Genomic DNA, 25748 nt, shown 5'->3' on the forward strand with positions numbered 1-25748 from the left:
TCAATACCAACAGGGGTTTTGCAGGACACGGGTCCAGGCTCCCCATGTCTGACCAGGGCGTTGTCTCCACAGCTCTGGCCAGGGAGGCTGCTGCTCACCAAGGGGAGACCTTAGGCCTGATGAGTCCTGGTCTGTTATCTTCCTGTCTCAGGGCGAAGCAAGGAGCTGCTCCCAACTGGGGCTGGGCAGAGTGCTGGGTGGCTGGTCCCCGGTGAGCAGGACTGGAGGGCAGGCCTCAGGAGGGATACAGTGGGCCTCATGCTCCACCAGGCCTGCAGGGCACTGGCAGCCAGGAACACAGGGCCTCACACAGTGGGCTTCCAGGTCTCCAAGGGGAACATGCTGGTTGAAGCAGGTGCGGGGACAGGGTGGGCCACACTCATCAAACACAAATCCACGGTCCAGGGGGCAGCCCATCACTGCAGGCAGAGTGGAAAGCGGGGTCACAGGGATCCCCAACACTGTTTCAGTTGTATGCCCCCTCCTTGCTGGCCTCTAAGTATCGACCCCATCTGGGCTGAGCTTTGGGCTACCCTTCTTTGCACTGTCCCCTCCCCCAATGCTGGGCATCACCCCCTCACCACAGAGTGTAGGGCCCCGCCAGGCAGGTGTCACCCCTGCCTGGCGACAGTGGCTGGCATAGGCTTCCAAGACATCACAGAGGCAGGTGTCAGCTGAGTAGCCAGGGCCACAAGCACATAGGTCATACACACAGGCAGCAAAGAAGGGCTCTGGTGGCACCACAGCATGGCAGCGATGGAATGGGGAGGACCTCAGCAGCCCACACCGGGCATTGGCCTCACGCCTGGCACGGTAACCTGCTGCCCGGCATGGATCCACTTCCTGGCCTGCAAAACAAGGCCGGCCAGGCCTTGGCCCCTCTGGAACCTAGGTGGGGAGAACAACCTTGAGGTGAGCCTTGATCTTTGCTTGTGGGGCCTTTGAAGCTCTTCCCAGACAGTCATTTGTTTTAACCTCAAAAACTCCAATAAAAGCAAAGGAAGCACTGTTTACCTTCTCCTTGACCTCATATTACAGATGAAAAACCAAGGCCCACGGTAAGTGAGCAACTTTTTTAAGGTCAGCCTTTCACAGGTTCTGGCTCCTGTGCCACTCACCTGCCAGCTGTTCCCAAATGCAGCTTCTGTAGGCAGGAGCAGCCCATCAGGGCCCTGTAGATCATCCTGGGCAAAGCCATTGAAGTTCCCACAAAGTCCACAAGTCTGGCCCCGGTAGGAGCCTGGCACGCTCACCTCCACCTGGGACTGTCCATCCCACAGTACCTGTGCAGAGAGGCCTGGGTCTGGGAAATGGGGAAGGAGAAGGACCCCCAAAAGCCCAGGTTCATCATGGTCCCATGCACTGAGCTGGCACACCCTGGGCAATAGCAGAGGAAGATAAACAAGTGCAGACTCCCCATGGAGAGGATGTTGCCTTGGCCTGGGCCAAGTTGGCACATGTGGTGCATCCCAGGGCAAACACGACAGGAAGTGCTGCCATGGCTTCCATCTGTATCCCTAAACTGGGCCCAAGGTGGAATGCAGCCCACTTCCAGAGATTCGCAGTCTCCTGGGCACTCGGGCCTTACACAAGACAGAGCACAACTGAGTCTGGATCAGAAGTGCACACGGCTTGATTTTAAGAATTTGTAAGCTGTGCTTCTGGCCAGGGGCAGGGAACAAGTTTCTCTTCCACATAGGAATCAGGAGGAACCTCAGATACCTCCTAGGAGACCTTGGTTGACATCCTCCCGACCCCTACGAACCCCATTCTCACACTTGAGAAAACTGAGGTCCAGAGAAGGTTGGTAGTAGCTCAAGAGCCCAGTGTAGGAGTGGCTGAGCCAAGTTAAAACTAGGCGCTGAACTCCTTGGCTTCCCCCAGAGGTCTCTGCGCCCGATTTCTTTCCTGGGAATCCAGCAGAACTCTCCCACCTCCACTACCTCATTAGGTCCAGGATGTAAGGGCACTCCCACTCCCTCTACAGATACAGAAACTTTAGCAGGCCCAAGACTCCCCAGCCCTGGGTTTGGAGCACAGCCCCAACCAGCTTTCTCCCTTTTGCCACACCTTGAGCCCAGGCTGGGTGTGCAGGATCACAGAGCGTCCCCACAGCTCCACATACAGCAGAGGCTCCTGCAGGAAGGGCAGGGCCACTGGGCTGCCATCCACCTGTAGAAAAGGCCAAAGTGGAATAGAGAGGTGCACCACACAGGACCAGCTTTCCCTGGGTCTTCTGCTCACCATGACTGTCTTGCCGTGCAGCAGCTGCACAACCACATCTCCCAACAGCACTGCCACCTCTTGGGTCCAGGCCACACCTCTGCGGCCCCGGTCATTGTTGGTCACATGCACACTATGGGGAAAAAAGGTCAGTATGACAAGATTCAGCTAGGTAGTGTGTAGGGGTAAAGGGAAGGGAGAGGAGGTGCGCACCTGAAGTCCCCGCCATGGCAGTCTTTGGCCAGCACATAGCTGCAGCTGCCCTGGAAGTGCAGCAGGCGGCCGTCGAAGGTGCGGTAGTGGGGGTCTCCGAAGGCCATGCAGGAAGCGGGCCGGGGTAGGCAGCGAGGGCAGCAACTGCCAGGACTCAGGGCAGGGGCCTCGTCCTGGCCTCAGCCCCAGACACCGTCAGACCAGGGGAGCTCCAGCCCACGCTCTGGGAGGCCATCCCATCGCCCAGCCTCTCTCACGCCTGCTCCCGGGCTCACTGCGAGCGGACTCAGGGCACCACCTGGTGGCTACTTTAGGAACAGCACCTTCCCTCCTACCCGTCTGCTCCCAGACCCAGCGGAAACTCAGACTCCTAGTCTCCACCCCTGTCGCCCTGGGATGGCAGTGCCAGGTGCAACCTTGCCTCCACTGCCTCAACCTCAGCACTCACCTGGCCACAAGAAAGCGGTGGACAGCGCTGGCTCTGGCAGCGCACAGTGCCAGCCACGCAAGAGCAGCTGGTGCAGGTGTCCACGGCCCAGTGCTCCCCGACAGCCACCTGACGGCCCTGGTGGACACACGACTGGGTGGGAGCTGAAGGGACAAGAGACACGATGTGTTGGCACCTCCCCCATATATGCGCCAGGTCTCTCTTCCCCCTCCCCATCGTTGTGGCCCCTCACCTTGGCATTGCTCACAGCAGCTGCCAGGCTTGGACACTTTCAGCCAGCCATGGGGACAGGAAAGGGCCTGGCACTCCTCAAGGTGGCATTCCACATGACCCCGCTGCAGACAACATCCTTGCTGTAGGCATTTTCTGCAAGACCTGGAGACCCTGGCCTCACATTTCTGGGGGCCTCCTAGGCAGCAGCCCCTTCTGGCTGCCTACCCCTACCCCACAAGAACACCCATACTGTGATCCAAGCAGGGAATAAAATCCAGCCCCCAACTCCTTACCCCAGCACAGAGATGCCTCAGCCCCTCAAAGACCCCATATTTGCTGATGGATGCCCTGCGCTCTTCTCTGGGTCTATCTATATGGTCCACCCCTCCCCCACCACATCTTCTCCCAGGTTACTTGGCAGGTGCAAGCAATGCAGGCGTTGCTGGGGTCCCGCCAGCTCTCTCCATCGGCCACTCTCCGGCCACTGGCCTCTACCACACATTCTAAGGAGAAATGAATGGGAGCCATCCAGCTGTGCCCTCCCTCCCTGGAGCTCACTCTGAGCATCTGGGTAGGGAAGTGCTCACCCGATTCCACCAGCACCTTGGTGGTGCTGATTTCCTCAATCAATATACAGAAAGCCAGATGTCATTAGGGTCAGAGGCCCAAAGGGCCAGAGCCTGGAACCCTTTTCTGGACCAGCTGCTAGATCCACAGTGCAGTGTCCTGTTAGTGGCCTGAGGTTCCTGAGATCTTGGAAAAGCCTCAGGCCAGGACTTGAAAATCCAGACTTCATCCCCCACCTCCCTCTGCCTCATGGGTCTCTTCTCCACCCCAACATATAGATATCCTCTCCATTTCTACAACAGAATGAAATCTGAGTGCAGAGCCCAAGCCACCTCCTGAATGTCACCACCTCCCATGTCTCTCCTGGGATCCTTTCTGAGGGTGAGGCCAAGGTTGGTCACTTACCCTGGCACACAGGGCAGCAGCTCCCTGGGGGAATATGATGCTCCAACAGGGGACAGCTGAGCTGAGGACAGGCCCGGTGAGTGCAGAGCCATGTCAGGTCCTGTTCATTGTCATGTGAACACAGTGGGTAGAGCACAGCAGAGTTGGCAGGACATAGTTACGAGTAGGATGTGGGTGAGATGTGACATTCAGGACAAATGAGCAAAGTTCAGGTGAGCCCACAGACCACAGAGGAGGATGGGATTCAGAGCCCCTAGGGCAGGAGGACTCACCTGGCACTGGCAGGTGTAGCAGGGGTCTAGTGGGGCCAGCTCAGAGCCCAGCAGGCCCTCTGTGCAGTTACTCAGCGCCTCTGTGAAGACAAGACCCAGTGTGGGGGATGGAAGGGTCGGGGGCAGGGACTGCCACCCTAGCTGTCTCCAGAGTTCTTGGGCCCAAGGTGTACTTACTAGCATTTTGACTCCAGGGAGGATAAATGTGCTTCCCTTTAGCTCAGCAAAGAAAAGTTTGGTCTTTCTAAAGGAATTTTGCCAGGTATCAAGATGGGAACCCTGAAAACTGATAGTATGACTCCTTCAGCCTGAGGTCACTAGGAACAGCCAGACTTCTGGACCTGCTCTCTGTTACTTCCTTTGATATAATTTGGCTCAAACAGAATAACAACCATAAAGAGCCAGACTTCCCAGGTTCTAATCTTGTCTCCAGCACTCAATTCCTGTGCCATTTTTGGGCAAATTAATCAACCTCTCAAGGCCTCAGTTTCTTCATCTGTAAAAAGGTAATTGTGAAAATTAAATGAAATAGTGTTCATTAGAAGCCCTATGTGCAGTGTGTGACATGCATTAGGTGCTTAACAAATGATCCTTCTTCTAATCTCTGGAAGTATTGTCCACTTCTCACTCTAGCAAGTATTTTAAGAATAGTTCTCCCTGATGGATGGTGGTGATAGGTGCATAATTATGAATATTTTTAACATCACTGAACTATACACTTAAATATAGTTAAGATAGTAAATTATACCATTATATGTATTTTGCCACAATAAGAAATTATAAAAAAGGGAGGAGAATGTGGTCCTCATCCTATAAAGCACATCTTATATATGTGGGATCACATTAGCCTGCCTTGCAAAGCTAGGTTATCATTTCAAAGCTGGTGTACTACCAGATGCTGAAAAAATATTGCTTTCATAACAAATATGTAATGGCTGTGTCAGGTAAACTGCAAGGATTAAATCCAGGAAATAAATCCAAGAAATAATTTGACTGTCTTTCTTTTGGGGGTGGTACTGGGGATTGAATCCAGGAGTGCTCTCTGCCAAACTACATTCCCAGTTCTTTTTATTTTTTATTTTGAGATAGGATCTAACTAAATTGCTGAGGGTCTTACTAAATTTCTGAGGTTGGCCTCAAACTTGTGATCCTCCTGTCTCAGCCTCCTGAGTTGCTGGGATTATAGGTATGTGCCATTGCACCAGACCAATATGACTATCTTTTTGTATTTGAATGAATAACATTTCTTTATTCTTCCTCCCAATATTTATAAGTCATTATTCCAAAAAGAAAGAAAAGGAGGGAGGGACCAACAGAACAGAAAACAGAATAGCTCTCTCCACCCCTGAGACTGAGCATTCAATGTCCCTGCTGGTCCTCACCTCACAACCCCAGAGGAGTCAGCAGCTAGCCAACTGCCACCCTGCAGCGCCACCTGCTGGGCAAGAAGCTGTACTAATTGCACCCCACTTGAGAGCTGCAAGGGTCCACCTCCAGTTTCCCTCTCTCCCCCTGGGGCTTGTTCAGACCAGTGCAAGACCAGTGCAAGGCTTACAGAACAGTCCCCTGGAGCCAGGAAAGGGTGGGAAGGGGCAGGGGAGGAGAGCTGGCTAGCTGTTCCAGCATCAACCTGGGGTGGCTGCACTTCCCTCATCTACTTCCGTCTCCCGGGACTCACGGGCACAGGTGGGGCAGCAGTGCTGGGCATCAGGGGGCAGAAGCTGGCTAGGTGGGCAGCCCAGCAGGCTGGGACACTGCCTCCGGCGACAGTGAAGGCTGGGAGGCCCCTCAGGCTGTGACTACAACAAGAATGAATGAAAAAAAAAAAAAAAAAGAATGAATGAGCCGGAAGTGGGACCCAGGCCATGAAAGCCAAGAGCCACCCCCTTCCCTGGTCTCCGGGCACACCATCTGCTTGCTGTGCCATTCTCCAGGCTGTGGGTGGTCCAACTCTGAAGAGAGTGTCTCCCTAGACTAGCCCCCCCACCCCATGTCCTAATTCCCAGAGGTGATGTCCCTTCCCCTTTTCAGTCACTTGGGCCTCATGTGACTTTTGACCTTCTGTCCTCTCATGCCATCCTCCCCCTCTCTCCTGATCTATGACATCATTCACCTTCCATGACTCACCATTACCTTTCGATGCATTTGCACACCAGTTGGCCCTGCCACGTCCTCTACCCCCCCACCCCACAGTCTGACCAGGAGCAATACGCACTGCTCATTCCACACTCGGGCCCTGCGCCCTGTGTCTCGACCCAAACTTCTGGTCCCACTGGCCCAAACCCTGCCTCAGCTCTTGGCTTCAGGGTCACACTCCTGTCTTGGACTCCCATGGTGCCTGCTCCATGCAATGTCCGGCTTGGCTGGGCCTCCCCAGGATGCCCCCAGCCCTCAGCTCCACCCGTCCTACCTCACAGATGCACAATTCACAGGGGTCAGCCCCTGGCTGGAAGCTCTCCCCAGGCTCATACTTCCGACCGTCATGCACACAGTCTTGGGGGTGGGGTAAGAGAGAGCAGGGAGTTTTCAGGCTGGCATCATGCCAGGATGGGGTTATCCTCCCTCCAGGTCCCCCTCACCAGGAACTGGGGTGAATGTAAGTATGGAACCACTTCTCCTAGAGCCACCCCCTCTGCTGCCCAGTCCAGCACACAGGGAGGTAAGACCACCATGATCCCTCCCTTTCCCAGGTCCCAGTACCAGAGCAACGAGGGCAGCAGTCAGTGGGCCCCTGTTGGGGCTGGGCGCAGGAGCTGACACACTGGACACTGGCACAAGTGACGATACCCTCATGACACATGCAGGAGGAGCAGGGGCTGTCGGGGGGCACCCAGCTACTGCCTTCAGGGTGCTCCTCCCCGTGAGCGAGGCAGCCTGCAGTCCCAGGTGGACAGGAATAAGCTTTGAGTCTGAGATCTGATCATCTGCCCCTGTCCACCACCCCTGTGGTCCCCAGGACATGTGGGCACTAGGAAGGGGTCTACAGGGATGTGGCAGGGAGATGCGCTGGGGCAGAATTCCCATCTGTGTGGAGGGGTCAGAGCACCTGGATTCTAATCCTGCTCTGTGTCTGCTTGCTAGAACAAGCTGCAAGCAGCAGGCCCTGTCTAGCATGGGCAGCACTGGCATACAGCAGGTGGGTAATATATGCATTTGGAATGAATGAACAGCTGTCAATGACCATGTGCCTCAGGTAACTTCAGGCCTCAGTCTCCCCTATATTAAATGGGATTGCACCTGTCCTGCCGTCCTGTCCTCTGGGGCAAGTGGGGCTGCTGTGCTGGCTTTGTGTGAACTACACCATGCTGAGTGGTGTCTGGGTGAGGGGCAGCAGGCAAGCTAAGAAAGGCTCATGTTCCTAGCTAGGATGCACATTTCAACTCTGCTACCTACTCACCCCAGTGACCATAGGCAAGTTGTGTTAGCTCTGTATACTTCTATTTTCTTTCTTTCTTTCTGGGGATTGAATCCAGGGCCTTGTGCATGTGAAGCAAGCACTCTACCAACTGAGCTATATCCCCAGCCCTGTACCTCTGTTTTTTTTTGTCTGTAAAATAGATGTAATGGCAGCACTTATCTGGGAAGAGTCTGATTAAATGAGATAATAGTAGTAAAGTGCTTAGCTCAGAGCCTGGCACATGGTACGTGCTCAATAAATGTCAATTATCATGATTATTATTATGAATGGGGTGTGGTTAGGAATAGGGGCAGCTTCTAGGGAATCTAATGAGCACCTGGAAGGGTGGTCTGGGCAGGGAGAGGGAGGAAGAGCTGAGGTAGACTAGGATGACAGTCAAGGGCAGAGGCAAGAGAGGGACAGAAGCTGGACAGGGAGGTGGGAAGGCAGCAGAAGAGCTGAGGGAGAGTGGGGGGGGCAGATGGAGGGATACAGGGTGAGGGGCTGAAACATGGGGCAGCCCCAAGGGCCAGGCATACCTCTGCATCGAGGGCAGCAGCTCCCTGGCTCTGTGACCTGTAACAGGCAGGGCAGGGGTGGGCACCGCAGACGCACACAGCTGACCTGGCCAGCCTGCAGGAGATGCAGAATCAGAGATTTGCCGCCAAGATCTGGAGGCGAGGTGGCCCAGCCTCGCCCAGCACCTTCCCAAATCCCTGCTGTACCTGACAGCGACATTGCTCACAGCTGCCTGAGGGCCCCTCAAACTCCTCACCATCCTGGTACTCCCGGCCTTGAGAGAGGCAGCCTGTAGGGGACACACCTCCTGGGTGAGGGCCTGTGCCTCCCTGCCCTGCCCAACCCCAGGCCTGCAGACATGGAGGGAAGGAAGAGGGGGCCCCAACACATGGAAGAGGACTCACTATGGCAAACAGGGCAGAAGCAGGGTCCTGGAGAGGGGTGTGTGCAGAGAACCGGGGAACATGGCTTCTTCTTGCAATGCATGGAACCTTCCTGGGAGAGAGAGGCCATGCTGCCACTTCTGACCCCTAAGTCACTCCATCGCATCTTCAGACTAGGCTGTGCTGCCCTTGGACAGGTGCTCCTACTAAACCTGCCAGGCCCCAACCCCCTCCCTGGCCCAGGAAACCTAAGCCCGACCATGTCCCCCAAGACACTGCAGGCAGAGGGAACTACTTGTGGCCTGGGTGGAGATAACCCCTTCCAAAGAGGATAAGAGATAAAGGTTACCAAGTCCCCAGAGGCACTGCCTCACCTGGCAGGTGCAGAGGGAGCAGGTGGGATCAAGTGGATCAGGAAGGGTTTCTCCAAGGGCAGCAGTGACCCCGTGGTAGAAGCATCCTGGCAGAGTGGGGAACGCAATGGGAAGGCCGCCATCAATGGAGTCCTCTGCTGTCACATGCACACACACACACACACACACACACACACACAGCCACGCCTGGGGGCCTCCCTCAAAGCTTAGGGAGAGATCAGTGTGGCTAGGAGAGGAGGAAAGTAAGGGATGTGGAGGACAGCCATCAGCTAGGCTGCAGATGGCAAGATTTGCATGCTCCTGCACGTTTCAGGCCCAAAGACTGAAGAAGCAGAGGGGAGAGGTGAGCTGAAAGACTGCTGAGAACATCCTGTCCACACAGGAAGAAGACATGTGGCACGGGCACACTAGATGTGGGACCAGGTGGGCCAGGCCAGGCAGGGTAGGCTAAGGAAGACACCCTCCTGATTGGTGATTCCAGGGCAAGCATGGGAGCCATCAAACAATTTGAGTAGGGCCTCGTGGCATTTTAGGAAGAGAGCAAGACAGTTGGAGAGTCTGAAGGTATGGAAGCCAAAGGACCAGGTATTTGGTGTGACAATCTGGTGTGAGTGTGGATATGGTGTGAGAGGAGTCCAGAGAGAGAGAGAGAGAGAGAGAGAGAGAGAGAGAGAGAGAGAGAGTGTGTGTGTATCAGGGGAAGGCTGATGGGGCTCAGCTGGGTGGCAAAGCTCTGGATTTCTGGCAACCAGGGCCCTGGGGAGCCCTAGCAGGAGGTATGGAAGGGCAGGTGCGGACCTACCCTGACATGTTGGGCAGCAGCGCCCAGGTGGAGTGAGTGGGTGGCTGCAACCCAGAGGCTCACAGGGCTGGCGGCTGCAGGTCACAAATCCTCCCAGGCAGGTACACAGGTTGCAGGGCTCTCGGGGATCTGGGAATTCCTGGAGACTCAGGTAGGATTCCCCCAGGTACTCACAGCCTTCCAGAGAGGAGAGAGAGAGGGGTGGGTATGGGAAGAAAGGGATGAGAGGAAAGCCAGTTGCTTGGTTTTGATCTTGGGTCTAGCAGGGGCCAAGTCCTCAAAGACCTGGTACCTAGGAGGAAGGCAGGGGACCAGTCCAGGCCAGGAGGCAAAGGAACCACAAGGGGACAGGTGGATTTGGACTAGACAGCCTGAAGAAAGTCCCCTGTCCATCTATAGGAGAAAGCCCAGGAGGATCTGTTCCTGAGATAAACACTCAGCAGGCCACGGGCAGAGAGCTGGGAGTAGCCCAAGTGGGTTAGGTGGTGGAGGCCCAGGGTATACCCTTTCCAATGCTGTTTCAAGCCCTCTTGTTACTCAAGGAGGGTAATGGGGCCCCATGGTGCGGTCAGCCTGTGCTGGGCTCCTCTCTGATGCTGACTTACAGCCCTTTTTAAAAGGAGAGGGTAAGATAGGCATGGTGGCTCATGCTTACAATTCCAGCAGCACTGGAACCTGAAGCAGGAGTATCACAAGTTCAAAGCCAGCCTCAGCAACTTAGTGAGGCCCTAAGTAACTTAGCAAGACCCTGTCTCAAAATAAAAGGGCTGGTGATGTGGCTCAGTGGTTAAGCACCACTGGGTTTAATCCCTGGTTCAAAAAAAAAAAAAAAAAAAAAAAGGAGAGTGAGTGTGAATCTCAGGCTCCTCAGGCTCTAGTCTTGACAGGAAAAAGTATCTAACTAGAATCTAACAATATTATATTTTAATTGTATTTATGTACTATATGATATAACTCCTTTCTAAATAAATTTAAATTAATAAGTGAGTTCATTTGAAGAAAAGTATTAAATAAACTACAGTTGGTAGGAGGTGTATAGCAAAAAATTCTAAGCTAGTACAAAGACTTGGGAACTGGGTCTGGTTCAACTCTTTTTTACAGGAGTTAAAAATTAGGCTTGGGGGGGGTGGAATTGTGGCACGGTGGTACAGCATTTGTGAGGCATTGGGTTCAATCCTGAGCAGTACATAAAAATAAATAAATAAAGTAAAGGTATTGTGTCCATCTACAACTAAAAATATTTTTTAAAAAGAAAGAAAGAGACTGGGCATGGTGGCTTAGGCCTATAATCCCAGCAACTTGAGAGGCTGAGGCAGGAGGATCTCAAGTTCAAAGCCTCAGCAATGGTGAGGTACTATGCAACTCAGTGAGACCCTGTCTCTAAATAAAATACAAAAAAGGTCTGGGGATGTGGCTCAGTGGTTGAGTGCCCTGAGTTCAATCTCACTCCCCTCCCCCCAAAAAAAAGGGAAAGAAAAGAAATTAGGCCCAGGGCAATTATTTAACTTGCCCAAGATCACACAGACACACGGTATCAAAGAGAAGAGCAAATACAGACTTTAGACTAGGATGTTCAGTCTCTGAGGCTCCTTCTGCTCCCCCATCTCCTTATACAAGGTCTCACTCTATTGCCTAGGATGGTCTCAACTCAGGGGTTCAAGCGATCCTCCTGCCTAGAGTAGCTGGGCTACAGTCCTGCACCACCGCACCTGGCTCAGAGCCCTTTTCTTTCTGTAAAAAGTATTCTAGGTCTTCCCAAGAATGCTGACCCAGCTCTCCAGTCCTCCCCTGGCTCCCCTCAGTCCCTATCCCCTGCCTCTCACCATCACAGGCAGGGCAGCAGTCGTCCCTGGCGGGGAAGGGGCACTGTGCGGGGGCACAGACCCTGGGCTCACAACTGACGCTGCCCTCCCAGCAGAGGCACGTGTGGCAAGCAACGCTGGGCGATAGGAAGCGCTCCCCGCTGGCGAACTCCTTCCCCTGGTACAGGCAGCCTAGGGAGAAGGGCGAGGGCTGGGCTGAGGGGCGGTGGGCGGCTAGCTCCCAGGCCCTGATGAAGGACAATGGTCCTTACTGTGTGCAGGGTGTGTGTGTGTGTGTGTGTGTGTGTGATGGGGATGGAACACTGGGCCTCCTGCATCATAGGCAAGTGCTCTGCCGCTGAGCTACACCCCCAGTCCTCCTACATTTTTACTGAGAACCCCAGTGTGGGAGTCCGGATGGTGGAGGGAGATCCGGGTGGCAGAGCATCCAGGGCTGAGCAGGGGGCGCCAAGCAAAGGGCGCTGGCGTGGCCGGTGCAGGCAGTGGCCAGGAGATGAGGCCGCTGCCCAGTCCGGAGGAGACGCCCAGGCGGTACCATCGCAAGAGGGGCAGCAGGGTCCCTGGCGTGGATGGGCGCAGAGCGCGGGCAGGCAGGGCAGACGCTGGCAGGACACCGAGCCATCGAGGCAGAGGCAGCGGCGGCAGGGGTCGCCGGGAGGGGAGAAGTGTTCCTGGTGGCGGGCAGGGACAGTGAACCCGGGCCACATGCAGCCCGCGGGAGAGGCTGCGGGGAGAGAAATTGCAAAAAGAGAGTCCAGGGAGGGGGCGCCAAGGGCTCCTGGGGAGCAGCGGCCGAAGAGTGCGGTTCCTACCCGGGCACCGCGGGCAGCAGTCTCCCTGTGGCAGGACCGGCTCTGGACAGGGCAGCGGCGGGCAGCGGCGGGCCAGGCACTGCACGTTGCCGCCCTGCGGATGGATAGATGCCAGCCCGGTGAGTGGGAGGAGGCCAAGGAGACCCCCACCCCTTTCCACCCCATCTCGTGGATCCCTCCTGACTTCCCCAGGTCCCACCTCCACTCTGTTGAGCTCCTCTTTTCTGTCGCACTCACCAGGCAGTGACACAAACGGCAGGGGTCAGATGGGTGAGGGAAATCTGCTCCGTTGGGGTACTCTTTCCCGCCATAGGCACAGCCTAGGGAAGGGGCAGCTATAGGTCTGGGGGAGGCTCTGCTGCGCCCAGGCCTAAATGCCTGTCAGGTGGGGCAGAGCTGTACCAGAAGCACCCCCTCCGGATCCCATTGACCTCACCACTGCAGTTGTTCTGGCAGCAGGTACCAGGCAGCGGGTGGGCACAGAGGGCCTTGGGGCAGGCCCGAGGCTGACAGAGGGCATGGCCTTCCCGACAGTGACACTCCTGGCAGAGGTCTCCAGGGTGGGAGAAGCTCTCACCATCCACAAACACCTGTTTCTCCAGGATGCAGTCTGGGAAGTATACAGTGGGGACAGGAACAGGGCAAAGGCTGACAGCACTAGGTACAGAAGAAAGCCCCTCTGCCCATGGAGTCCAGAGCCACTGGGAAAGTACCAGCTTGGGAGCTGCCCCCAAGGAGGGCCGTGTGCACCTGTGCATGCATGTATATTTGTATATTGCTCCAAGCGTATGCTAGTATGTGTGTGTGTGTGTGTGTGTGTGTGTGTGTGTGTGTGTGAATTTGAGCTTGTACCTGCAGGCAGTTTTGTCTCTGAGGGTGAAGGGGTGAAGAGCTTACACACATGTGCCTGGTTTGTGACACGCACCCTAGCACAGAATTCTCCATGCATGTAGAGATAATGTCCCACTGCACCCCAGCACCCAGTTTCCTACATGGCAGATGCAAATACTTGTTGCAGGACCCTGTTATTCAGGTGCATATGTGAGTATCTGAGAGGTGGGCATTGGAAGAGGAAGTGTACAAAGGGTTAATAAATCCCTACTCTCCACCCACCCACACCCTATAAGTTCCAGAGAATTCTTAGCTGTGTGGAACTAAAAATAGTTTAGAAAGCCATTGCTTTCAAAGACATCCATCAGGCTTATGGGACCATGAGCAATAAGCACATACCTGGACACTTGGGGCAGCACTGGCCGGGTCCACTCTGAGGTCTGGCACAGGTCATGGGAGGACAGTAGACCAAAGAGCACCTCACAGTCCCATCCTGGGAGCAGGGGAGAGGGCCATGGGGGCAGGCCCCAGGAGGGGCTCAGCAGGGCAGCACAAGCCTCAGCAGGTACCTCACAGCGGCAGGTGTGGCAAGGGCTGTCGGCATCCGTGAAGTTCAGCCCATTGGCATACACTTGGCCATGGTAGGTGCAGCTCTCACAGCTGGGGCAGCAGGCACCTGGCAGGGCAGGCTGGTCAGGGTGGGTTGGGCAAAGCAGGGGAAGAAAGCCAAGATCTGGGCAAGAGTACTCACCAGGAGGCTGGGTGGGGTGCTGGCAAGGGGTTGGGGGGCAGAGCACAGCCCTGCACACAGGCACCCCATCCTGGCAGGAGCAGGAAGTGCAGGGCTGACCATCGGGCTCCCACTGGACCCCCTCAGCAAACTCTTCTCCATCAAGCACACAGGCTACAGCAAGGGGGGCTGTCACCATGGCAACTGGAAGACCTCCCACCTATCCTGTCCTCACCAACCCACAGAGACCCTGGCTCATCACCGCCCCCCCCCCCTTAGGCTCTGCACACTCTGGAATGATTAGTGGACCCTCCCCCTTTACTGCAAAGAAGCAAGGTCCCTCTCCATTCCCCTGGAAGCAGCACCTTTGGCAGTTGCCAACCCCCTCCCCTGAGGCCCCGACACACACCTGGGCAGAGCTGGGGGCCAGAGGTAGGTGGGCCACAGGGAGCAACTGGGCACTCCTGCTCCTCACAGGAGACCTCACCAGCCTAGAAGGAAGGCCAGGTAAGAGGCCCTCAAGGAGTGAGACAGACCTGGGCAGGAGATAGGATTGCCCACCTGGCAAGAGCAGCGGACGCAGCGGCCACTCTCTTGGAGACTGAAAGTCTCCTGGCTCTGATACTGGTGTCCCTGGTACTCACAGCCTGGACAGGAGGACAGGAGGCTAAGAGGACAGGGCTGGCAGCTGAGGGAGAAACCTCATGCTACCCCAAGGCATCAATTCTCCCCTCTGACAAAGAACACACAGCCATGTCTTCCTGGAGACCCTGCCAGCACCCTCTTCATACCACAGCATCACTTTGCCATGAGAAGGTGAGGTGGGGACTCTCCTGAGTGGGTACAAGGGAAGTCAAGTCCACCCACCTAGGAACTTCTCTGCAGCCAGTGCCTTCCCCTCCCATGGTCACCCCAGGCCCTACTCACTGTCACAGACTGGACAGCACTGCCCAGAGATCCTGCCTGGGTGTCTGCAGGGCACGGGCGGGCAGGGCAGAGGCTCACACTGGACACTCCCATTCTGCCAATAGGGTCTGGTCAGCAGGCAGCAGGCAGGCCAGGAAGCCAGGCCCTCCCTGCTAGGAAGCCACACTCACAGCACAGCGGCACTGCAAGCAGGGGTCCCCGGAGCCCACTGGCTCCCCGCTGCGGTGCTCCCGCCCATTTAGGAAACAGCCTGCAGAGAAGAGGTGCCCAGACTGCTCAGGGTCCCCTCCCAGCCTCACTCCTGGCCTTCACGGGAGACCCAAGCTGGGCCAGCCATCAGCTTTCTGAGCCCCTCTGGGCTCAGAACCTTGTTCCACCCACCAACTCACCATCACACACTGGGCAGCAGGTGCCTGGGAGGGGCCGGGCAGGGTATGGGCACAGGCTGGCACATTCTCGCTGGCGGCACTGGATGTGGCCCTCCTGGTAGAGGACAGGATGAGCAGGGGAGAGCTGTCAGGGATCAGCCACATGGCAGAAACAGCACTGGAGTTCCAGCCATTTGCCCATTGGAGGTTATTATGGGTTGAACTGTCCCCCAAATGCAAGTACCTCAGAATGTGATCTTATTTGGAAATAGGGTTATAGATATAATTAGTTAAGAAGAGGTTAGCCAGTATAGATGCACACATCTGTAATCCCAGGAAGGAGGCTGAGGCAAGAGGATTGCAAATTCAATGGTAGAATGCCCTGGAATTCAATCCCCAGTTCCCCCAGCCCCCAAAAGAAAAAAACAACAAAGATGAGAGAATAGTGGTAGGTGGGACCCTCATCCACTATGAGTGGTGTCCTTATAAAAAGGGAGAGTGGTAGAGTGCTTGATTAGCATGTGTGAGGCACTGGGTTCGATTCTCAGCACCACATGTAAATAAGTAAATAAATAATAAAGGACCATCAATAACTAAAATAAAAAGTTAAAAAAAAAAAAGAAATCTCCAAATGTTTAAAAAAAGGGAGGAGGCGGGTAGTTTAGACCCAGACACACACGGGAGAATGCCATGAGAAGATGAGGGCGGAGATTCAGGTGCTGTAGAAGCCAAGGACTGCCAGCTACCACCAGAAGCTAGGAGACAGGCATGGAGCAGATCCTCCTTCATAGCCCACTGAAAGGACCAACCCTGCTTACACCTTGATCTTGGGTTTCTGGCCTCCAGAACTGTGGGAGAATAAATTTCTATTGCTTGGGCCACTCAGTTGGGGTTCTTTATTATGGCAGCCCCAGGAAATTAATATAGTATAACCTAGCGTATTACTTAAGCACTCTGTGACTTATTATACCTACCTGGAAAAAATAGACATACTTATGGTGGGATGAAATGAGAGAAGGGTTGGCGTGGTATCCATGGCTGGAAGCTGCTGCTACATTCTTGGGGTCTATTTGCAACAGACACTATCCCTTCAATTCACTCTCCATCCCTGGGCTCTTTACTTTCAACCCCACCAGGGTATGGGCAGTTAGTGACTCTTCTTACAGATGGCAAGGGCCCGTGTGAACAGGGAGGGGGAGGACATGTTTCCAGTGGGGTTGGGCACCCCAGTGGCCTTCACAATGGAGTCCTACTCTTTAGCAGGCCATAGGAAACTCTGGCCCTGGCTCCAGCCCCCATGGGACAACCCTCCTCTGTGTACCTGCCTGACATTAGTGCCTACGGGTCCCTAGCTTCCCTATTCCACTTTCCCCTCCTCAAATCCGACTCGTCCTGTAATGTCTAGGCAAATACCATCCCTTCCATGAAGTTGTTCTAGATCTGTGCTGCCCAAGAGCAATGTAATGCAAGCCATGTAGGTCATGTTAAATTCTCTCAGAGCCAACTTTTAAAAAAATAAAAAAAGAAATAGAGAAAATAAATTTTAATAATATATTCAATTTATCCAATATATTCAAAATATTATTTCAACACAAAATATGTTCACGAGCTATTTTACATTTTGTTTTATCCTAATACATCTTTGGAACTGATGTGCCTTGCACACTTACCTCATCTCAATTCTGACCAGCCACATTTCAAGGGCTCAGGGGACACATGCAGCAGTGGCTATGGAACTGGGTGCCAAAGTCAAACTGTGCTTCTCCCTCAGGGAGTTTCTGCCTGTCATATCCTGTCACCTCCCTCCCCTCCTTCTACCCCTGAGCTCCTTGAGTTAGGACAGATCACAAACCCTGCCAGACACCTGTGCTTACAGCTGGGCACACAGGTGTGCCTGCTAGGCCCTGGGCTCACAGCACCCAGGATTCAGTCTTCTCCATCACTGTCCCCTCCCACTGCCCAGAGGATCTGTTCAGTGGACTGTAGTTATGAGGGCAGGGTGGAGTGAGGGACAGATCAGGTGTAGTCTTGGGACTCACCAGGCACTGGCAGATCCGGCAGGGGTCCCCAGGTGCAGTCCATTCTTGGCCATGGTCCTTGTGAGAGCCACCTTCTGTGCAGCCTGGGGCTGGGGACAGAGAGGCCTGGTGGGAGCTGGCCTAGTACCCGGCGTCAGCCTTCTCTCCTTCCTCTGCTCACATGCCTTCACCAGACCAGGCCATGCCTCGGCCTAAACCCCAGGCAGGGTGAGGCCTCCTCTCTAGCCTACCGTTCCCCTGCCTCCCTTGGACAGCACAGGCACACCTACCTGCCCAGCTCACTCCTCTCTTTAACCTTGGTCATTTGTGCCTATGTGCACAGTCCCACGAACATCCCCCAACCCTGAGTGTCAAGTCCAAGTCTTCACTCACACTGTCCCCTCTTCCTGGAATGTCCTCTGCCTTCTCAGCCCATCACCCAGCTAACTGCTCTTTATCCTTAAGTGTTGCCTTAAGTGGCCTCTGGGATGCTTTCCTTCCTGTGTCCAGCTGGATTAGTTCTCCTTCCCCTGAGTTTCCTGGGTACCTGGCCCCAGCTTTTATGACATTATGTTACAATATTGCCATATAACTCAGGTTTACCCTCTAATGGTCATCCCAGGGGACTGACCCCTTGACTTCTGTGTTGGGGTTCCCAAAGTAGAAAACCATGATCATTTACTACGCAACACTATGAGGTACAGAATATCATCACGTCCATCTTACAAATGGGAAAACTGAGGCACAAAGGGACTTAGAGTCCCACAACCACTGTGTGACAATAGCAGGATTTGAGCTCAGGCATTGCTGCTCCAGAGCAGGCTTAGACTGGCGATGCTCCCTCACTGGTCAAACCATAGAAGAAATGGTGTGATAGCCCCACTGGGGACTCTGTGAGGAAAGGGTCAGGGGTTCTCACCTTGGCAGGCTGGGCAGCAGTGTCCAGGCCTCAAGACTGGCTCAGGGCAGGGGCTAGGTGGGCACTTCAGGGGCACACAACGAACCAGGCTCCTCTGAAACACACCAATGGCTGTAACCCCACCAGACCTGGCTCCCAGAGCAGGTGTGGTAGGCAAGTGTTGGGCAGGGATGGAGGGAGAACTTTGCTGGCACAAGCTCTCAAAAGGCATGCGAGGGACTGACAGAGTGTTTAACATGGTCCAAGGTGGGGCAGGGTTGTCCAAAAAAGAGCAGACCTTGCAGAGGTGGCAGGGGACTCACCTGGCAGGAGCACTGGAGACAGGGATTGGAGCTGGGCAGGAAGCTGGCCCCCTCCTCATACAGCTGTCCCTCATACTCACAGCCTGAGGAGGGTTGCCAGGATGATACATGGGTCACTAGAGGGCAGGGAGGGTAGACATCCCCCGAAGGGAAGGCATGACCCCAGGTAGGTACTGGACCGCTGGGGCTGAGGGGGTGGAGCAGGCAGGGCAGGAAGTCACCTGGCCGGCAGACAGGGCAGCACTCTCCAGGTGGAGTGTAGCTCTCCAGGCAGTTGAGCTCAGAGCATGAAGGCCCCTGGCACCGCACGGTCCCTGCCTGTGGGCAGACACTGAGCCCTCCCTCCCTCCTCCCTCTCCACTGCCCAAGCTGGGTTACTCTGCTGACCTTGCAGATCTAGCAGGCTTCAGGACCCATTGCCTGGGTAGAGGCAGCAGCCCTATCTGGCCCCAGATTGGCATGACATGGCCAGGCCTGGCTTGTGCTAAGCAGCAGGTATGTGGGTGGTGGCTGGGGCCAGGTGCTGATTCTCTTACCTGGCAGGTGCAGGTGACACAGGGCTCTGGTTGCCATGTTTCCCCAGCCCTGCGGCCCTCAGGGCAGCCTGCAAAACCAGGCCCAGGCCCACAAGTAAGAGACCCAGAGGACTGAGCACCATACCAAGGGAGCACCATTCAAGGCCCAGACTTCAGAGACTTTGATATTCATTGCACCTTTTCAGCAGATAGGAGTCAAGGGTCTGTCTCTAACATAATCAGTATATTTCTTCTATTTCACAGCAGATGGGAAGTGTGTCTTGAAAGCAGTGCCTTTTTTTTTCTTTCATCAAAAGCATCATGTAGGTTAACAGTGGCCCTGAGGCATCACATGCCCTGAAAGCTGTGTGTATGTGTCCTTTTCTTTGAGTTGTACAATTTTATTCTTAAGGTGCTGGGGATGGAACCCAGGGCCTTGTGTGTGCCAGGCAAGTGCTATGCTACTGAGCTATACCAGTGTCCCTTTTCTTTGAGATCCATCAACTCCCAAGGCTTTAGTCCTTGGCTCTGGTCAAAATTCTCAGGCTTCATTTTTAGCCCTCACTGCCCTTCCTTTCTCAATACCAGCTGAGTCTTGTCTCCAGGTAGGGTTGCTGGATAAAATAGAGGACACTCAGTAACATTGGAGTTTCAGATAAATAACACATAAATTTTTAGTATAAGAATGTCTTAAATATTGCATGGGATATACTTATACTAAAAAATTAGGTGTTATTTTAAATTCAAATTGAGCAGTGAACACACACACACACACACACACACACACACACACACACAAGTGGATCAGATTTAACAAGGCATCCTATATTTTTTATTTGCTGAGTCTGACAACCTGTCCCCACTCTCTACTAGGAACCAGTGTCAACCCCCGTAGAGCTACTGCCTCCTCTTCCTTCCATCTCTCCTCATGTCACTAGACCACTGCTCTCCTAGTTTCCCAAGTTCAATCTCTGTTAATTCCTAGAATCCAACCAGTCATCAGTTCCTGCCCATCCTTTATAAACATAACCCTCTCCATTGCCTTCTGCCATACCTGACTCCATGCCTACACAACAGCCCTAACAGATGTGCCCCTGCCCCATCTCTCTTCATCCAGCCCATACCAAATGAATATTCCCCAAACACCTCTTTGAACATGCCACACTCTGACTTTTGGGGCTTCAATGGCTCCCCATTGCCCCCTCCCACACTCACAAATGTCTAGACTCTAAGGCTTTTAGCAGCCTGTTCCCATGAGCCTTCACTGACTGATGTGTGCCTTAGACCTCTCCCCACTCAGTTTTTGTGCGCAAAGGGCCCTCAATTACTCCTCCTTCTGGTGAAATCCCACTTTCTCTTGAAGATCAGCTCAGGCAACCCTTTGTCTATAAAGCCACCCTGACTGGCTGGTCTGTGTCCCTTCCTCTGGCAAACCATATTCTACCTTCTACACTACCTCTCATCTATTCATTGGATCTTAGATCTTGTGTAAAATTAAATATACATTTATCTTCTCAACTAGATTAGAAGCTCCCTAAGAACTGGAAAAAGGTCCAGTGCCTGTCTCCCTTATGGTTTCTGGCTCTGTCCCGGGCCAGGGTCAGTGTCTGATGACTTGAGCACTGATCATTTATTTCTCCAGTACTGAGAGAGGGAGCCAGCTTACACACGCCCAGATGGCAGACTACAGCTCTGGGGTCCCTAGAACATGTGCAGGAGGGACAACTGAGCCTGGCAGCAGGCTGACCTGGTTCACAGTGTGCACAGCATGCTCCTGGCTCAGGACAAGGTCCTCTTGGGCATGGCCTCTGGGTACAGGTTATGGTTCCTTCCTGTGGGAAGCAGACTAGAGTGGCTGCGGGGCCTCCAGAACCCCAACCTCTCCCCAGGCTAGGCTTGTCAGGGAGCAAGAGGATGAGTTGGCTTGGACAATACGGGTTTTACTCAGCTCAAAGGCAGAAAAGACATGCCTCAGCCCACCACCATCATCCTTGACCCCTGAGATCCCTCTCTTACAAGTGCCTGCAACTTCCCAGGAGGGAATATCCTAGGAAGGGTATAAAGAACCTTTGCCCAACCTCCCCCCTGGACCTTTCTCCCCCTCCCCTCCTCTCTTTACAGTACTGGGAACTGGATCTAGGGGCGCTCTACCTCTGAGCTACATCCCCAGCCCTTTATTTTTTATTTTGAGACAAGGTCTCACTAAGTTGCTCAGGCTGACCCTGAACGCAATCCACCCGTCTTGGCCTCCTGAGTGGCTGGGATTAAAAGGTGTGTACCAATGTGCCTGCTAAGTGCTTTCACATGGAGGAGTGAGTAAGAAAAGGCCGAAAGACGATGGCTTCTGAAGCTGGGAGAGAAAGAACAGGCAAGCAGGGAAGGTCTGAGATAGAAGACCAGGCAAGTGGAAGGGTGGGGACGATGAGGGTCACCCAGAGGATAGAGTGAGGAAGGAAGACAGCCTCAGCCCACCACCATCCGCTATCCCCCATGCCACTGTTGGACAGGCCCAAATCAAAGGATTTCGGGGCACCATCAAGAGCATAAGGATTGGCATGTGACACATGCCTATAATCCTAGTGGCTTGGGAGGCTGAGGCAAGAGTATCTCAAGTTCAAAGCCAGCATGAGCAATTTGTGAGGCCCTAAGCAGCTCAGTGAGACCCTGTCTCTAAATAAAATACAAAAAAGGGCTGGGGATGTGGCTCAGTGGTTAAGCATCACTGGGTTCAATCCCTGGTACCAAAAAAAAAAAAATAGTGTGTGAGGATTGAATTCCAGAAAGCAGAACCACTCAGCAAAGACTGGGGGAGGGGCAGGCAGAACCTGTCACCCAACATTCAGCTTACCACTTTGTCAACAGGTAGCTGAAGTGAGACGGACAAGTGAGAGGGTCAGGTTTGGGACAACTAGCTATGTCACAGGAACTCACCTGGCAGTGGCAGATGGAGCAGGTATCTGGGGAGAAGGTCTCCCCATGGCTGTAGGTCTGACCATTGTGCTTGCAGCCTGAGGAGGGGACAGTGCCACCACTTAGGTACTCAACACTATCTCCAGGTCCTGAGGCAGGATCAGTAGGTGGATGGGGTGGCACTAACCATGACAATGGGGCAGGTTGGGCTGGGGACCACAGCGTGCAGCCCCATCCTGGCAGATGCAGGCTGTACAGGCATCAGGCTCCCAACGAGCCCCTTCAGGCCAGATGCGTCCCAGCCCCCAGCACTGGGAAGAGGCCAGGTGGCACTCACAGGACTCTAGCCGCTTCACCCTTTCCTGCAGGTCCCTGTTCTGGGAGAAGAGAAGGGAAGGGGTAGCAGGCACTGGCTCAGCTTCCCCCAGTTCTCATGGATTTGTGGGTACAGAAACTGAGGCAGGATGAGAAGGAAAACTGACAATCAGCATTTAGCTCAAATAGTTCTCAGGAAACACAGAGCTCCCAAGTCCCTCCTTGGACAAAATGGGGACCTGTCCTCCACCCAATAGTTAAAGACTTCTTTACCCATCCAGAAGCTTCCCTGGTGATGCATTATATGTAGGAGGGATTCTTTAATATTTGCCAAACACATGAGACTGAAAATCTGAATGAACAAAACAAAGAACCTGTAGGTTCTTCATGAAAAAACAGATGTTAAGAACTATTCCGATAAGAACCACTCCATGGGCATTTAAACTTAAACTCTATTTTAGGGACCCCAGGCCACCCACACCCAAGCCCACTCTCCTCCCCTGACTATGTAAAAGCCATACTACCCAATTCGCAGGGCCCTGCCCATCATACCTGCTCTCTGAGCTCTAGCACCTCAGCCTCTAGCTGTCCCAACCGCTCCTCCAAGGGCTGTCCAGCAAGGGCCAGGGAATGGGTGTGTGCCTGCTGCCTGTAGTCATGGATGTCAGCAAGCCCAAAGGGTTCCCTGGGGACAACATCACCTGAAGGACACAAGAATGAACTGTGGGCCTACAGGCGAGGGCTGGCAAGGTTTCCTGAGTTCTGTCCTCTGAGCCAGGTAGGGGAGGAGGGTCACCTCCTGAACTACACTCTGTCCATCATCTAAGGAAGGGGACGGAGACTATGGGGGTGTGGTAGTGAAAACTGGGGTGGGGATATGGGAGAAGGTGGAGGAACAAAAGTGGTTCAGACCAACTCTGCCTCCTAATTAGGTGTGACACCCAGGGATACTGATCTACTAGGGACACAGAGCGATCCAGACCTGGGCCTCCCTGCAGCCTGCCCTGAATCTCTGATGACTTTGTCATGGGGTGGGAATGTCAGGATCATCTATCATTTCTTGGGTCAAAGAAGATCTAGGGACCTGACATGTCATGCTGGAAAGGTCCAGGGCCAATGCAGACTCAAGTGCAGGATTGGGGATGCTAGACTCCTACAAGGGGGCTTCTGGAAGTAGCCATGATCTAGTAGGAGTCTTTTCATGAGAGCAGTCCCACCCTCCCCTGTCTACACCTGTCAAAAAAAAAAAAAAAAAAGGCACCACTGCAGGAAAGGTGCTTAGGGAGGGGCAGTTGTCCCCCCACCCCTGCCTGACTACTCTTTCACAGGCCTGTGGCAGAGGGTCTGGTGATCCCACAGGAAGCAAGGCCAGAAAGCAGGGCCTGGCTGCATTTCCTGAAGAATTTTGGGGAAGTGCCAGCAGGGTCTCCACTAGCCTCTAATACCCCAGGCCCAGTGAAGACAGACCTCCCTGGGTTTAGATGATGCTATGCCAGAGCAGTGGGGTGCGTCTCTAAATTCAGGCCTAGGGTGGGAAGGCTGCTGGCACAATCTCACCTTGATCTCTCTCTTGAGTCAGGAAAGTAAGGAGGAGGCAGGGGACAACATGCTGACTCCAGGGGTTGCTTCCCATAGACATCTAGGGGGGAAGGGGGTGGGCAGTGGATGGTCCCAGGAGGAGGTGAGAGAGGAAGAGCCTGAGGGAGGGGAGTGAACTTTCACAGCTCAGCTCGCTAGTGAGACTAGTTTCTGGTGGCTGAAAGGGTTTCTCACTGGGCCTATGAGGCAAGGAAACAATGTCCCCCTACAGCCACTACCAAGCCAGGAGGGGATTCTAGTTCCAGACTAAACTTGCCTCTTGGCTTGGTTAATGCCATCCCACCAATCCAGATACCTAAGCCAGAAATATGGAGCTCAGCATCTCTCTTTTGTACCCCGCCCAAATCCCCCTAAAGCATGCCCCTCCTCTCCTTTTCCCTCTGTCTCTACTGAGAGGCTAAAAAATCTCCCTAGCTTCCAGCTAGCTGCTCCTCTCTCTCAGGTGACCTTCTGAATTACAAGCTGAAGTCTCCCAGCCAAAAGCTCAAATGTGACCTCTCACCAGCTCCACCCATCTTTCCAGCCTGCCCTGCTACCTACCCCTATCAGAGATTCTAAGCCCCCAGATTTACTTCACCAGCACTCTCATGTTCTCATTTCCTTCTCTTGTGCAGGTCATCTTGTCACTGGGAATGGTACCTTGTCTTGGCATGACCCCAAGACCCAATTTCCTTCCCATTCACACTAGGCTGCCCACCATGTGGTCTTAGCATCTGAAACCTTCCACCCAAGCCTGAGTTTGTCCAGCTTCACCCTACTGCTATGGCTCTGCATCCCAGGCCACTCCTCCAGTCCTGCTTAAGCAGGCACAATAAGGGGGTCAGGAAGACACAAGGGCTCCTCTGGCGACCTCAGGTGAAGACAGGGCCAGTCCCTCACCTGGAGACACCTGCTGAAAGGGCTCCCAAGAGTGGCATAAACCTGGTTGCTCCCCTCTAAGCCTCCCCCTGTTCAGTCCCTGCAGAAAGCCCTCCATTCCTGCCTGTCCCCTGGCGGAGGGCCAGACTCAGAGTCAACTCCCATGGCCGAACTCCTTCCCCCACCCCCCCACCCCACTTCCTCATGACAAATAATTAACTTCAGACTCGCAGATTCAGGGCTGCCTCTCTCCCACCCCACCGCTGCCTGCAGGAACCCCTCTGCCCAGATAGCCGGAGGCCCTTTCCCTTTCCTGGACTTCTGCTTTAGTCGCCGTCTCCCCAGCCCCGATCGCCCCACAGACGGGGAGGACAGAAAGGACCCAGGCTGGCCCGAGGGGCGCTCAGCCCGGCTGAGCAGGGAGGAGCAGCCCGGGCCCCAGAGCGTCCTGGAGGCTGGACGGAGCAAGAGGCAGGGACACACTGTGGTCCCCAGGTCCTTGGCTCCCAACTCACCTCCAGTGGCGACACTGCCTGCAGTCAGCGCCAGGCTCCCGAGCTGCAGGACCAGGGGCAGCAGCGCGGCCCCTGCCATGGCCATGCTCGCTCCTCCCGCCCAGCTCGGCTTGCCTTGCTGTCTACGGTCGCGGCTCAGCAGGCGCTGGGGGAGGCGGGGTGGGGAGACAGACCGCCTCCCACCCAGTCTTTGTTCAGGGAGGGCCCCTGGCTTCCATCATTCAGCCCCGTGGCGCCTGCTTCCCCATGGGCACCTCGCCCAGGGGCCCCAAGCGGGTCCTGACCCAGAGAGCAGACGCAGCCCCCAGTGGGGCGGGTGTGGGGGTGGGGAATGTCTCCTGTATGAGATCCAGAATGAGACCCTGAACATAAACACAAAGTCACTGCTCCTGGGGCTGGGGCTGCCTGTCTCCTTGCCAGTGGAAACCTTCAGGGTTTCTCAGTTTAGCTTTGCCGCATCTCAGGAGTTTATGGGAAAAGCAGCTCGAGA

General features: G+C 54.4%; 1 protein-coding gene across 1 annotated transcript; it reads right to left on the minus strand.

Moving 5' to 3' along the window:
* Positions 1 to 147: 147 nt before the first annotated feature.
* Kcp (kielin cysteine rich BMP regulator) lies at positions 148 to 25343 on the minus strand. Its single transcript, XM_077796427.1, has 40 exons — positions 25259 to 25343; positions 22839 to 22987; positions 22159 to 22348; positions 21993 to 22069; positions 20809 to 20893; positions 18547 to 18629; positions 18245 to 18338; positions 17347 to 17429; positions 15329 to 15422; positions 15110 to 15189; positions 14940 to 15033; positions 14574 to 14659; positions 14422 to 14503; positions 14034 to 14186; positions 13852 to 13958; positions 13682 to 13775; positions 12888 to 13061; positions 12689 to 12771; positions 12452 to 12545; positions 12175 to 12363; positions 11640 to 11810; positions 9817 to 9993; positions 9015 to 9100; positions 8662 to 8752; positions 8464 to 8546; positions 8278 to 8371; positions 7042 to 7215; positions 6752 to 6834; positions 6020 to 6140; positions 4342 to 4421; positions 4070 to 4169; positions 3512 to 3600; positions 3117 to 3219; positions 2885 to 3027; positions 2437 to 2609; positions 2245 to 2356; positions 2071 to 2172; positions 1119 to 1283; positions 582 to 888; positions 148 to 419 (listed from the first exon to the last, which is right to left on the minus strand). The coding sequence occupies exons 1-40, from the start codon at positions 25341 to 25343 to the stop codon at positions 148 to 150; spliced, it is 4902 nt and encodes a 1633-aa protein (XP_077652553.1).
* Between the last annotated feature and the right edge of the window lie 405 nt (positions 25344 to 25748).

This window comes from Urocitellus parryii, chromosome 3 (assembly GCF_045843805.1).
Source record: "Urocitellus parryii isolate mUroPar1 chromosome 3, mUroPar1.hap1, whole genome shotgun sequence".
In the NCBI taxonomy this organism is placed as follows: domain Eukaryota; kingdom Metazoa; phylum Chordata; class Mammalia; order Rodentia; family Sciuridae; genus Urocitellus; species Urocitellus parryii.